Source organism: Nipponia nippon, unplaced genomic scaffold, assembly GCF_047370975.1.
Source record: "Nipponia nippon isolate SJK-2023a ecotype South Korea unplaced genomic scaffold, ASM4737097v1 scaffold_2, whole genome shotgun sequence".
NCBI lineage: Eukaryota > Metazoa > Chordata > Aves > Pelecaniformes > Threskiornithidae > Nipponia > Nipponia nippon.
In genome coordinates, this window is record NW_028262336.1 from 16,137,063 (window position 1) to 16,152,206 (window position 15,144).

Here is a 15,144-nt window from a genome sequence, read left to right on the forward strand (position 1 = left end):
GAGTTCAGGCTGAGCCAGTGGTGGGGTTCGCTGCTGCCTTGGACCCTCCCGGCCTTTGTGCGTCCCCTGAAGGTGGCTCTGGGGCCCCCAGGGCTGTGTGAGCCCTGCTGGCAGGGCAGGGGGAGCAAATTCCCCAAGCAGATACTCAGCAGAACCAAGTGAAGCTGCAGAAGCAGGGAAATACTTGACTGCTTGTAGGTAGCACAAAGGAACTATTTTGACTGTCTTTGTAATGAGTTACCAAGTACTCAAGCACTGTTATTTTTGAGGGGTGCTTCTTCCCCCTTGAACATGTGGTTCCTCCTGGGGATCAGGAGGCACCATAAGACCTAGCACTAGCATGGATCGAGGCTCTTCAGGTAGGTTCAAAATAAAGCAGGTGCCTATTTGGACTCATGAGATGGAGCTTCTGCTCTTTATAGGTGTCACTCCATTACCCCTGGTACCACAAATCCCAGCCCTAAATTAGCTGCATACCTCCAGCTATTTGTCCATTGGCATCTGCTCTCAGACTAGGGCTGCACGTGAGCTTGTGTGGAGATAGTAACGCATGAGAGGCAAGCTGCGTGCCCATGTCTGCCCATATGTTCTGCGTGCATGTGGTTCACGTGTACATTGTTCACATACACACACATGCAGAGGCCTATGCAAGAATTGCATATTTTTTTGTGCATGCTGGGAAAATAAGGAATATATTTAATATGCATGTGGAATGTAATGTAAATCTAGCATACTGTGACACAAGGCATACTTTTGTTGCATGTGTTTGGAGCCCACTTGTGGCACGTGGGGAGCTTAAAGGTAGTTTTCTACCACTTTTGCACTGGCTTACCCTTAGCTGCTTCTGTTATGTTATAGCCACAGTGTATGTCTCTCTTCAGAGTGCAGCTCTGCTACCTTATGCATGTCTTTAAAAAACCTAGTGTGATCCTGGTGCTATATAAAAGAGTACGCAGCACAGCTGCACATAGGGCTGTTCTGCCGATGCACGAGTGTGCGTAAATTACAGCTGAACACTGTGCAGGATTTTTGCTGTGTATTAGAAATATCCCAGATGTTCAGTGCCAAAACAAATAGGCACCAAGCTGCCTTTGGGCTTGGATTTTGTTTGTATTCAGTTATAAATTAGAAGTTGACTTGTCGTCCCCCCCTTTTTTTTTTTTCATTTTCCTTTTGCAAAGTGAGTCCACAAATTTCTACATGAATCCTTCCCTGGTCGGTTTGCTTCACTTGAGAGTTGGCCTTGTATCACACAGTCTCACCAAGCTGCTCGTGCATCTTGAAATAAGTAGCACATACTCACTTCAAGACTCCTTTCCTGGAGCTGTCTCTGCAGTTGCAGAGCCCCACATGGAGAGCACCACCCACGGGTGTTGGATGCATGTGGCTGACTTGTCAAAGGCCTTGGGTTAAAGATGTTTCACATCCATCCAAACTACATCAGTACATTTTTAAAGTAAACTAAATCCTTCTGTTTGAGGGCTGTCGTGCATTTTCAGGAGCTTTTTGCATGTGTAGAGCATAACTCCAGAAAGATGTTACCGTGTAACCATGCTAAGGGGACGTCTCTCTTGTCATTTTGTGCCTAGATCAGAGAAGCTCTGTTCCAGATTCTTTCCCCCAAGCTCTGCTGATAAAGATAAAATGCAAGGACACAGAAATGGCAGAAGTGCAGAGGCAGACACCAGGCATCGAGCAGGATGACATCTGTGGTTGATAGGAATTCAATTAACAGAGTGCAAGTGGGCTGATGAGGAAGGGGACTGGAGGCTAAGGCAGGGGCTGGGGAGTGTGTTTTTCTTGCAGTAACCTCTCTCCTTGTTCTCCTCCTTCTGTCTTTTCTAGGCAGGACAGGGCTGCTTGCTGATCTCTTGCCCAGTTTTGCTGTGGAGATTATGCCAGGTATTCAGTCATTTCACCCTTCAATCACCCAGTCCTCTGTCATCTTGTCTGTTTATCCTACAGCATCTTTGTGCGGTGTACATTTCACTCTTACGTGTGTTTTATCTGGGGATAAAAAGGCAGAAGCCTATTGCTTACTCGGAAAGTGTGTTGGGTTGAGATCTGAGAGAGCTGAGGGCTTGGGGGAGGAATGGCCGTGCTGGGAGCCAGCATACAGAGATGGTTGATGTCATGCTAGGATCAGTGTGAGAGCAGAAATGCCAGCGCTGTTCAGGGGAGGTTTTATATCAAGCTCTCTGTTCTCCCCCTGCTATCACAAAGGTAGCGCCGCTCCAGCCTGTGAGACCGTGGCAGCCTCCTGTGCCCGTATGGCTTTGTACATCAGCTGCTCTTGTGCAGTAGTAACTTCCACTCCCCAGACCCTATCCTGCGGGTACCGTTACAGCCATCACCACAGATGGTAGCACAGGAGGTGCTAGAAATAGAGCACTGGTTAGCAACCCATCAGTGGCACAGCCCCTCTTGCACTGCACGGCCAGGGCATTATCTAGGTAACACCAGGTGGTTGGAGCAGACATGAAACCTCTCTGCCCATGATAACTCCCTTGCTAGCCAAACTAATGAGAGCTGCCAGTTCTGGCACTCCTTGCAGGGGAAACAGAGATTGTGCAACAGATTGTCCTTGAAAGGGAAAAGCTGTGAGGACATTTAGCCCTCGAGTCATCTGATCATCCCCTGACAGTGCCCAAGGAGTGTTTCTTTCACACGTTTGTGCAAAAATGCAACTCCACATAAATGTGTGAAGCTATTTTCAAGTCTGTCCTAGAGATGCAAACGGAGAGAAGGCAGACACTTCCCCGTCTCCAGTGTAACCCAAAGCTCCCTGGAAGTTCAGCATGGCAGGAGAGGGTTTGGTCTTTTCAGCATAGACAGAAGTCGATTCTCTGTTGCCTAACACTTTTTTTTTTCCCCACTGTTTACAATTTTATTGTATGGGTATAAAATTCTTGTGTGTTGGCCAGCTAGCTTTCTGGTACCCTCACTGCATGGCTATAAACGACAAGAAAGGGTAAAAGGCAGCGGCAAACCACATTTCAGCTGTTAGCATTGCCTGTTACCTGAATAAACAAAAGCAGATGCTTCTGCAAGCACAAAACAGTAGTTTCCAGACAGCGAGGACACAGAGCATTTCAGATTGGTAGTCATTTGAATCTTAGGCTTATACAGTTGTATCTGGAAGGGCTGTGATAGAAGGTAACAGTTGTACCGGAGGAAGGATTAGGGAATTGCAGGTAGCAGTGGTTGAATCCCAGTTTTGTGCATGAAGGAGGAGCCAGCAGGCTCTTTTGCTGTTTTCTTAACCTCATCAGAGAAGCGAATGGTCTAACTTCTGTGAAGTAAAATCCTTCATGATTCATAGGTCCCTGTGACTGGTAGACTGAGTTCAAACATCCACTCCTGTTGCTGAGTGAGTATCTTGCAATGTAGATACTAACCTGACCTTCTTTTATACTCCTAGAACGTTTTCAGAAAGACCACAGATACACTTACAATGGAGTTACTCCGTTTTTTTCTTCTACCAGGCTTTTACCCTTTATGGAGTAGTTGCGAACTGTTCAATAATACATCTGGATATTTGACACCTGAGCTTCATTGCATAGTTGTGGCTGGCCACTTCTGTCATGCGATACTATTTCACCTCCCTCTCTGTATCAGTGATGGTTGTAGAGAACAAGATGATAACATGGCAAAAGAAAAAGCCACCGAGCTGCTGCCCTGCTTGGATTGGCATAGGTTAGGAAGTACAGGACTGGAAAGGATAGTCTGGCTTGCTATCTTGCTGTCCCGAGCGCCACGTAATTTCATCCTTTCCATAAGCTTAGCGAGCTTCAGAGTAGCTTTTCTCTCTCCCATTCGATCGCTTTCTTTGATGTGCATCTTCTAGCTTCCATCTACATTACTCGTAGCCTGTTCATGCCCATTTATGTAAGACCTTTAACTATAATACCTGCTTTTCCTCCTAGCATTCATCCTCCTAGCATATTTACAGGCAGCAGCTACGTCTGCTCTCAGCCTTCTTTTTAATGGACTAACGCAGTGAGCTTCAGCTCTCCTGCTGCAAGGCAGGCTATCGAGTCCCTTCATCCCCTCAAATCCCTACTTTGTATCCGCCCTGACCTGAATTCATCTTTTCTTGTCCAAAGGTGACCAGAGCTGTATATCATCAGTAACTTCAGGTGCAGTTACATGGAGGCCTTGTGTGATGGCATTAATGTTTCCTTAACACTACTGGCAATTCCTCCTCTACTGGGCATGGGATTACATTTGCCATTTTTGTGGCTGTATTGCATAAGCAGTTACAGTTGTCCTATGGTGGAATCGTATACTGGATCATTTCTCTTCTTTTTCAGTTGTTTTCAACTAACAAAGTCCTGTTCAGAACAGAAATTGTTCTTAATACTTGAATGTGTGACCTTGAAAGTATTGCTCCATACCTTGGAATTCAGTCTATTGCTGCATTTCATGTTTCTTATTTTAGGCCCAAGGACAACTGGCCCTTTCTCTAACATATCCCAGTCTTCATCTGCTTCTGTGCCTCTAACCCTCAAGACACATTAACACATTTTTACTTTCTGTGTAAAGGTCATTTGTGAAAACATTAAATAAGATGGTTCCTAGAAGCAGCACTTGAGGAATTGTATCAATAATCTCCTCTCAGCTCTTTTCCATTCATGAATATTTCCCTCCAGCCATTTCCATATTCATTAGCTAATTTTTTCTCAGCATATAGTAACTTCACCAAAAAAAATTATTCCACAAGGACCAAAATTGTCTGCAAATTTAAATGAAATTCATCTGTTTCAGCCAAAAGAGAAATAAAATATTCAAAAAATATAAAACATTTCACTTGACACTTCTGAAGTGAAGTGTTTTGATTTGTAAATGCCAGATCTTTCACTGACATTTTTAAAGGAAATTGTAAGTTCTAGACTAAAAATGGTGTTAAAAAAGGAATTGTTTGTAGAAGAGTTAAGGAAAACTCCAACAAAGCAAAGAATTTTATTTTTGTTTAAACAGAGTTCTGTGGATGAATCAAAAATGGCACTTCTTAGTTTTGCATTTTGTTAAGAACTAGAAAAAACTTCTGGTTTGATATTTTTCCTTGACTTTTCAGCTTAGCGATGCAGGTGAGAGGTGCACTATTTTTCCAGTGTGATTCTGTACTCACATTGCAATCCTTGTATCAATACTTCATCTTAAATAATAACGTACCAGGAGACCCCGTAGCGAATGCTGGACTTCTGTTTGGAAACAGTGGTCTGCTGCTTTTTTTTTCTCTGCAAAGCAGCCCCACCACTTCTTTGCTTTCTTACCATCTTTCCAAGGTGGTTGAAAAACCACCTAGGTACCCCTGGAGTCTTTCCCTGCAGATTTTCCCTCACTAGCGGTCTGACTTCTAGGTAGGTTGATGCATCTCTCTGAATACACAGGGGACCTGGAGTTCGTTTTACGTCAAAGTCTTGAAATTACTTGGTCCAGATGTGTTCACTGACCATTCCCTTAATCCAGGGAATTGCCATGTGGCGGTAGGCACAGCCCTGTGCACGCAGTCCCCTGCACAGCGCAGTGTGGCCGGATGCAGAGCTGGGAGCTGCCCCAGCACAGGCTGGGCATCTGCTCCCACCATGGCTGCTGCTCCTGCAGATTTCCCAGCAGCGAAGTTTGAGAAACCTTTTCTCACTCCCCTTCCCCTTCAAACCCCATTCTGGTTTTTGTGGACCAGCTATTCTGTGCTTTCACTTGTACGGCGTTTGTCAGCCATTCCCTTTCAAGGCCTGGCAGACATTATCTGAGGCTTCAGCGGAGCTGGGTGGTAGGGGGAAAGTGGTTGTTAGGTTTCCTGGCTGGCTGCAGCGCCTGAATAGGATGTTCGTTCGGCACATTCAAAAGAATAATTGCATGCGTGGGCCTAGTTGCGAAGGGGCAGGCCTGGCTCATTTACTGGGCTATTTATAGCATGCTTTTCACCATCGTTTGTCCCATTAAAAACTAGAATGTGGGTAGGGAACAAACACACAAGCAGGACATGAACATGTCCAGGAAGAATGAGTCTTTGATGAGATCCAAATGCTAATGAAGTACGACCTGTGGTATTCGTACAGGTCTGCTGTGGGGCGAAGGGTTTCTGTGCTGGGGAACCAGAGCTCCTCCCTCCGTGCTGCTTGCCTCTCAGCCAGCCAGAGACGTCGCAGGAAGGGACCACATTTCTGTAGCTCCATTTTTCACTGTCATTTGCCATTTCTGCTTCGACACAGAGGGGGATGTAGTCCTAGACCAGCAGGAAGTCCACTTCTGTTATTCACCTATCTGTTTTGCCCCTATGCTCTCCCCTGGGGAGGATGTTGCTGATGTTCCCTTCCACAGCAATGTGCAATCCTGTAAGTATCTCTCTTTCTCCCCTTGTTTTCCAGAGTGGGTCTTTGTGGGCCTGGTGATCCTGGGGGCGTTCCTGTTCTTCCTCCTGGTGGGGATCTGCTGGTGCCAGTGCTGCCCACACAGCTGCTGCTGTTACGTCCGCTGCCCCTGCTGCCCTGAGTCCTGCTGCTGTCCCCGGGCGTGTGAGTGACTCTGTCCAAGCCTGGCGCAAGTCTTCTCCTGCACTACTTCTGCTCCCTGGCAGAACAGGAGGAGAATCTGCTAATATTGCTTTCTTTGCCCTGAGCACTTTGCTTGACTAAAGAACTAGTTCTTAGGGAGTGAAGCATCTGACCTATTGCTCAATGGTTGAGCGCTCAAAGTTAATTACAAATGTAATTCCCCGAGCCCTCTCTGCCTTGGCAGCTGTGCCTGCTTCTCCAAAGTGTCATGCTTCCCTTCCAAAGTTGTTGTCGTGTCAGTGAATGTTGCGGGTCAGAGCTAAGAGCATCCCGGGAGGTTTCTTCCCGGCAATGCAAAGCAGCTGCCCTCTACAACAGTGCAAAATCCTTGCAACCCAGCAAGGTTCCTCGTCAGGCTCAGGCAGATCTGTGAAGTTTCATGAGCCTCATCCCTGCTGCTTGAGTCATCTTTTTTCTTTTTAAAGCTGAATTGCCACTAAATCATGGCAGCAGTAATGCTGGCTGTAACACCCTGAATGTCTTTCAATTGCTGGGCATCTTCCAGTGCTCATTTGACCTGCCGTGTGCATTTTTTAAACTCCCCTCAGTGCACCTTGAGGCTTAGAGAAATTCAGATTGGTCCTTGTAATTTAATTTGTCCAGTTGTCTCCTGCTGGGTTGTCACCAGTGTTGGTGATGTGCAGGTTTCGGCCTTGTGCCGCGTGGGTTTGTGGGAGGCTGGTGTGATGCTGACTGTTGTTCTTTTTCTTTTTCAGTATATGTAGCAGGCAAAGCAGCAAAAGCTGGGTACCCTCCTGCCGTCTCTTCCATGCCAGGTCCATACTACATCCCCAGTGTTCCTGTAGCTGGTGTCCCGTCTCCTGCTGTGCTGATGGATAAGTCGCACCCCCCTCCCTTAGCCCCAAGTGACTCCAGCGGAGGAAGCCAAAATGGTAATTTGCAGTGCCAGGCACAACATTCTGTCCTCTTACTGGGAGCAGGGCTGGGAAAGGGAGGAACGATTGCTGCTGATAGAGTGATATGAACGGAAGAAACACATAGAAACTGCATTTTAATCCTGGCTCTGACAATGACATTTGCATCCCTTAGGGCCACATGGTCCAACTTTTCTAGTGCCATGAGCACAGTGTCAGTTTGTGGGTGCCTGATGAGGTCAGCAGGGAATGGGAGGCCAAGTTCCTGCCTGGGACCCCTCTCATTACTGCTGCAAACATTTGCTTGCAGAGAACAAAAGGATTAAGATGATTTCAGGAGAGCAGAGGCAGTGGCCATTTTCCCCTTAGAGCTGATGCCTTGCAAGCTGCTCTCTCTTGGTAAACTCTTCTTCCTACCCTCTGTAGGGCAGTGCTTGCCCTCTGGCAGCAGTTTTTCCTGCAGCATGTTTTACTGTCCCCATGGCAGTTTGGGCACGGGGACATGCTCCCTTGGCATTTCTGCCCAAGCGCATTTGGGGCTGGACCCCCTCCCCTATCTTACAGAAGTCAGTAGGCCACTTTTTTTGTTCAGCCTTTGCATTTGTGAAATGTGAGTGATAAAAGGGTTCTAACTAGAAAGGAGTTGTGGATCAATGTCAGGAGTACAGTATCAGTATGATGACTCTATCTTGGTGAGGGTCACTTCTCCCGCTGCAAAGGAAGCTGCCATCAAGGAAAAAGAGGGTAGCTATTTAGCCACATGCTAGCATTTCAGGATCAGAGTGGCTGTCTAAATTCAAACATGCTGCAGCAGAAGTGGCTCTCACCAACATGGAGTCACCATACCGACACAGTATGTTTGCCATTGATCCAGCCACATGTCTGATTTCAAAGCACCACACTAATTATCAGTTGTTAAATTTGCTCATGACAATGTGTTGATAAGACACTTCTGAAAAGGCAAGATCAAGTAGCATAATCAAATAATTAAGCTTTTGGAACAACACTACACATCCTTCCACTGCCCCAGTCAGTATATTAACCTTTTTGGAATTACAAAAAGTATTTTCCTTCAACAATCATACTTTTTTTTTCCCACTGAAATCAAAACAGAGCTCTGGAATGGAGCATTTTGAAATAGGAAATAAATCAATCACTGATCCAGAGCAGAACATATCCAATTCAAAAACCTTTGTCAGAAAATGATGAATGACAGCCCAGTGCTTAATTTTTTTCTCATGTGAAAAATGTCACTGCATGTAGAGCATGGTGTTGGCCATGGGAGCTCCAGGGATTTTTTTAAGAGTCAGATCACAACCCCGGTCTTGTCTCTGCTGTATGTTACTAGCAGAACACAGGTGCAGAATGAAAAACTGTGGATGCGTTTAGTAACCAAATGGAACCAGCTCTTAGCATCCCATGTTCATTACACAGAAAGATGCATTTATTACATAATCCAAATCAGCTGGCTGGACTTAATCCCTCAGCTTAGGACAGGAAATACTACCTATTGCAAATAAAACCATTATTACAGAGTTTTAACTGTTGTGGCAAGACAACAGAGGTTCTTAAGCTTTTTTCATTTTTAATTAATATTTTTTGCAATAATATGGACAAACCCTTAGTCTGGATCATGCACCTGTTGTTCAAGGTATTTCATGAACTGTGGAGCTAAGGAAGGGTGATTCCCTGCACCCTGTTCCTTTTCTCTTAGGGTCCTCCACAGTGCCAGAATATCCCCTAATTACAGGCTGTAGAAGAGAAAACATTATGTGGCTGTTCCAAGCTACTTATTTGCTGGTTGGCCAGACAGCAAGCTAAACAAAACAAGTAATGGTTGAGTTTATAATAAAGGCCTTTTCTCAGAAGGAGCACTAATTATGGTCTCTGTGTCCTCCACGCAGGCAGTGTAGGTCTGCTGTGAAACTTGGTATCTTTGAGACTTCAACCTTTCTGTCAAGTTTATTAAAAAAAAAATGGGATCAGAAGTGCTGGGGGACAGAGACTGGAGGATTCTCTAATCCTGGCTGCCAGGCTAAAAAGGACAGCCTTTGCCCTAGATAGTTTCTGTGCTTATAAATGACCCTTGTGAGGTGATCTAGTGAGCAAACTCAGGCATGAGGATGTTTAGAAAATTTGTCTAGGCTTACATAAAAGCCATGTGACAAAGCTCCAGTGAAGCCTAGGAACTCCATCCTAAACTTAGGGCTGAACAGGGATAAAAAAAAAAAACCTTTCAGCTCTCTTATTTAGAAAAGTGTTTGCAACACATAAGTTAGGATGTATGCTCTGTCTATTTTAAATGCAGTGGTTACTTGGAGACTCCTGCATAGATTCCTTAAAGGGTGCACACAGGGAAGCTTTTGATCCGCAAGCCGGAGTCCAGACCTTCAATGTGGAAAGTGTATAAGGATGAGACATCGTTTACTTCCTAACTGCACTTGTCTGAAAAAAATAGTAGTCCTGTCCTTTCTGGGGAGGGAGACAGCTTACAGTTTTGGCTGACTTGGCTCCACCCACAGAAGAATAAAAAAAGTGTCTAGTTAAACACAAATTAAACATTAGAAATTTATGAACTGTTGAGGAGAAAAAAATATGGTCTAACAGGGAAGAATGTTCCATTCCCTTTGACTTCAGTGAATGGTTCTGGACAGGTGGTTAACATCTCTGCATCTTTATTCCCTTATAATTAAGATGGGCCTAAAAATATTCAGACCTTATTAAAGGGTTATAGCAATTTACAGATGAAGAAGGGTGTGAGGAGGAAGCAATAATATCTTTGGTTCTCACATGAAGGAATAATAAAGAGAATAAGTTGAACATTCAATATCATTGCGAGAAGTATTTAATAAGTAAATGTAGAGACAAAATACTTCATCTATAATGGAAAATACTTTTTATGAGCTGTTCACCATCATCTTTGCAGATTTAAATCCAAAGTTAATTTCTAGATGCTTACAGAATTAACCAAGAAATTCATTTGCCTTTTGATACACAGCTGCAATAGCAAGTCGAGCATGAAGCTAGCATGAAGCCTAGCTAATTCTCCATCAGTTCCAGGAGCTACAGACGTTGCCCAAATAGATATTTGGCGCGGCCTCAGCGTGAGTAGTGGCGCTGGGGAGAGAGAGTCTGGAAGCTGCCTGTTCAAGTTCCCCAAAGGTTATTAGTAGTCAGAGTCATTTCCAGCTGATGGTTGTTTGCTGGCCTGTGTATAAATGAGGTGGCAGCTTAGCTGAGCTCCTAGTAGACACATTAGAAGAAAGAATAACAAGAGGCCTCTTTCCTGGCAAGGTAGCAGACAGAGGTCAGCCACGATGGTGAGGTGAAGTGGAGAACTCGCCTTGCTGTTGCTCGTGCAGTGCAGCAGGAGTCATCGCTTCTGAGGCCAGTCAGTCCAGCCCCTCTTCATAGCAGCAACCTCACTTCAAGAGACGTGATGGTCTTCCACTTTGGAAGGCAGAGGCAGGGTTCCTTGTGTTCTGTAAATCACTGCGTGCATTGCAGTCATTGTGCACACATTCGTGGGGATAATAAAACACAGCGAAACTCCAGACTGCTGTCAGCTAAGCTATCTGGAAACACATTGAAAGCAGGACCCTGGTAGACCCATGCTATATTTTAACATCTAATACCTTTCTCAAGTACAGATATACAAGGTAATATTTCAAGATGTAGTTAGTTACCTTACATGTGCACAGTCAAAACCCACAGTATAGCACTTTCCTCCTGAAGCAATTTGCGGGATTATTACAGGAATCATTCTACCCATTTCTATGGCACGGCCATTTCTGAAGCAGAGCATGGTTATTTAATAGTGCACAGACACATGCACAGCAGTTTAGGACAGAAGGTGCCTAAGAATACCTCTGCCAAGTCCTTGTTCAGCCCACACAGTGCATACTATGCAACGTACTACCAAACCCATATGTTAGTAGCTTGATGTATTGGGGTGTGGGATAAAAGAGAAAGAACAGGTTGGCTTAAAACCACCGTCCAAGTATTTAAATCGTGCCGCAAGAGGAGCACTCATGCAACACTGCAGTATTCACACAAGGGAACATATTGACCCCATGCAAGGCAGACAGGTTCCATTTTGTGGTGCTAAGTGGATTGTCCTCACAATAGTTCTCTAATGAGGCTGAATTTGAGGGTTGTAGTCCTCTTTTATGCTTAGACCCGTGTTTCTGTCAATCTTGAAATAGCCCCAGGCTGAGACCTTTCTTAAATAATCTGCTATAAAAACCTTATTTTCTTCAAAGTCCTGATAGGCAGAGTTCTCTGCTTGCTGACTATAGAGCTGCCTTGAGGTAGTCAGGCTGTTCATATGGTCAGCAGGTAAAGCGTGCATGGAGCTAGCCTGCCAAGGTGTGTTGGGGCTTGTTTTCTACATGCAAGAGTGTGGAAAAGCCAAAAAAGCTGTCCAGACTTCACCTGCAAATGGAGTAATACTAGGAGTCGAGCACTTAATGTATGTGTGAGACATACCTTTTCTGTAAAATAAAGCATGTAAAGAATGCCAGAGCAGGCAGTTTCACAGTTACCCAGTGACCTGATTGGCCCCATCATTGGATTCGGTATAAATCTCAAAGCAGTGCGATGTGCTTTGTGGGACTTTCTGTGTTTCCTTCTGTATTCTCTGGAGCTTCTCCTGCCACATGCTCTTCAGCCTGTGTGAGCAGAATTCATAGGGTTGGGAGGGTGGAGTGGTCCTGCAGAGTGACAGCTCCCAAATGCTCAGCCACCTGCTTCCCCTAGAGACTGGGAGCTTACAGCCCCTGTGGCAGAGAGCAAGCCTGATCTTCTGGGAGTGCTTCTCCCATACCATGACGAATCCTTTCTGTAGTGCTGAGGAAGGGGAAATGAGTGCTACTTTCCTCTCTGCCATCCTCTGTGGGAGGTGGAATCACTCTGTGGCAACGACACCATTTGATGCATTTGGTTGTACAGATTGGGCATTTCCAAAGCATTTTTGCTGTTACTGCAAACTTTATAAATGATGCGGCTGCTCGCAACTTCACATCCCACGTTACAGACAAATTTCTTCTGAAGAAAGGACTGACTCAGTCTGTTTTGGAAGATGCAGCCTACCTGCCTGCGGATGTGAGCTCAACTATAGAAGCAATATTGTCAGAAAGTCTCCTTGGACTTAGATGTGTTTTCCTCTAATGCTTTTCTTTTCTCCCTAGCAGTGCGCAAAGGGTACAGGATCCAAACTGACAAGGAAAGGGACTCCATGAAGGTGCTCTACTATGTCGAGAAAGAACTGGCTCAGTTTGACCCAGCTAGGAGGATGCGAGAACGATGTGAGGAACAAGCATGGTTTGATTTTTTTTTTCCACTGACCTGAAAAAGACTGCAGATTCATAGTTAAAAGTTCACTGGCTTTGCCTTAGAGCCAGCCTCTAGGATATGATGTCCAGGATATGGTACTTGGGGCAGATAAAGTCTAGATTTTAGGCATCTACAGATATGTTCTGATTTTAAAGATCTGCCGCTTACCTAATCGTCCTTAATTAGAGCAAACAAGATGAGGGATACTCAAATGCTCATGAAAACTGTCCACTCAGATAATTAAACTTTTGGATCATCAACATATGAAAAGCCAAGTCCATACTCATGCCTTCTGTAGCCTGTGGTGTGATAATAGCTGGGATATTGTCTTCACAATTCCTATATGTCTTACAGTGTGATGCCTGTAAATTCCCAGCATGGCAAAATAGGAGAGGGATGATTTTATTGAAAGCATATTTTGTGGCCTGCAATGACCACAGTGTGGTTTGAAAGATGCAGAAAGGCAGTTTGGAGTCGCTGTTGCCCTGCAGAGGGAGCAGGGACTACAAGAAAGATTCAAGAAACCAGGGGATCGTCAGATTTTGTGACCCTGGTCAACATAAGATCTGAAGTGGTACATGCATCAGTACTCATGGCTTGGCAGTCAGACAACTGCAGGTTAAGGGGAGCAGGGTGGTGAACAGGAACATGACGCAAACTCAGAACAGAGCTTCTGTGTGGAACTCCTCACTGTCTTCCAACAGCCTCTTGCAAGCTTTATTTCCCTAAATAAAGGCTGAGGCTGCACTTAATGGGTGTCAGAATACAAACCCAAGTGAGGATCTTTCCGCATTAGGAGGCAGAGGTGCAGTGGCAGGACAAGCTGTGTGCGTGAGGTGGGCTTGCGGTGCTGCTCTTTGTCCTCTAGCTGTGCTGTGCAGAGGAGAGCAGCAGGCTGGGGGCTCAGTTCCTCCGGGCAGCATCCGACTTGCGCAGAGCTAACCCACATTAGGCACTGGCAGAGGCTCATTTAAAACAGACGCGTGAGATCCTGCAAATCAGTGAAGGTAGAGGCTTTAGGGAATGACACTACATCAAAGCTCTGTACAGATTAGGCATAATGAACAAATTATATATACTTCTAAAACAGTCATTGCTCAGCACACTGTCTTCTCCACCCACAAGATTTACTATAAAAAGACCTCTCCAGATTGGTATGTTAGGCCTCCAGATGTCAATGTGCTTGACGGGGTAGAGACTGACAGTGATTCAGACAGTCTCTTACTTTTTTCTTAATCTTTTTTTGAGGGGGTTGGTTTTGTTTTAGCTGGGCAAGTCAGGCCAAATCCAGAGCCAGCCTGTCTCACACCAGGAAATGGGGAGGTGGCACAACTGCTGTGATGATGTTCCACCAAGCTCAGTGCCCACCTCGCGAGGGCGGAGAGCTCACATGTATTACTGAAGCAGGGCTGAGGGGGGATTTCTACATGAAGGCTGAACTCAGTTGTCTGGAATACAGGTATCTGATACCATTTGCGATACCCTTAGAATATCCCACCTGGCTGCCAGCTACCAGGTCAGAAGACCTGTAGGTCTAACAGCGGCTCTTTGTCCAAACTGAGCCCCGGGAGTCTTGGGCAGGTTTGGTCAAGGGTTTGGAGAAGGGCCTTGGGTTCCATTTTGATTTTTTTCTAATGGAGGGCAGCTCAGCTTCTTTCTGAAAAAGCTGCAGCTGGGCTCTCCACAGCCTTCCTGTCCTCTCCTCCCCTCTCACACTTGCTGTCAGGTGATACCTGTCTCATTTCTTTTCTGCAACCTCCCCTGCAGATAACAACACCATCTCTGAACTCAGCTCTTTGCATGAAGATGACTTGAATTTCCGGCAGCCCTACCGCCAGGCGCGAAGGAAACCTTTACCTCCTGCGGGGGACCTGGATGGTGATGCTGAATACTGGGCAGGAGTGATTGGCGGCGGCAGCACGTCAAGATCACAGGCTGTCTCTGATTACAGAGATGAGCGGGACAGTTTCCGGCACAGGTGAGGAGTGCTGTGTTGGGAGGCAGCTATATCTGGCAAAGTAGTAAAGAAGGGAGAAGAGACAGATGGACTGGTAGCTTTTCTCCATTTCCTGTTGCTCTGGTTCTCCTTAGCAGGATGGAGGGGTTAGAGAGAAAGATGAAATCTGGAGATGTCATTAGATGAGGTCGGAATGAATCTGATTCCCACAAGCCTGCTGAAGCCTACCCAGCTGGGGAAAGCTAGGGACCAGCCCCATCCCAGGTGGGATGTAAAAGTGAGATCAATAGGAAACCAAGGCACCCTTCCCAAAGTGCTCTCTTGAGATTTGTACCTGCTGGTGCGCTTTATTAGGAGTCGCACCCTGGTGCTTTGGTGCAGCAAGACCCGTACTCCAGGCCTAAAGGACTGGCACTCT

The 15,144-nt window shown here is 45.6% G+C and overlaps 1 protein-coding gene across 10 annotated transcripts in view; it reads left to right on the forward strand.

Annotated features, from left to right (window-relative positions):
* The window catches only part of ILDR2 (immunoglobulin like domain containing receptor 2), a 45,539-nt gene that overhangs the window by 20,831 nt on the left and 9,564 nt on the right, over positions 1–15,144 (forward strand). For 5 of the 10 annotated variants that reach the window (XM_087757215.1, XM_087757216.1, XM_087757210.1 and 2 more), the window contains 5 exons: positions 1,846–1,902; positions 6,375–6,521; positions 7,277–7,453; positions 12,625–12,741; positions 14,537–14,747. In XM_087757215.1, the coding sequence (XP_087613341.1) occupies positions 1,846–1,902; positions 6,375–6,521; positions 7,277–7,453; positions 12,625–12,741; positions 14,537–14,747 (709 nt within the window). Of the gene's footprint in view, positions 1–1,589; positions 1,713–1,845; positions 1,903–6,374; positions 6,522–7,276; positions 7,454–12,624; positions 12,742–14,536; positions 14,748–15,144 lie in introns of all 10 variants that reach the window. The other 5 variants (XM_087757218.1, XM_087757213.1, XM_087757219.1 and 2 more) reach the window with 4 other exon arrangements.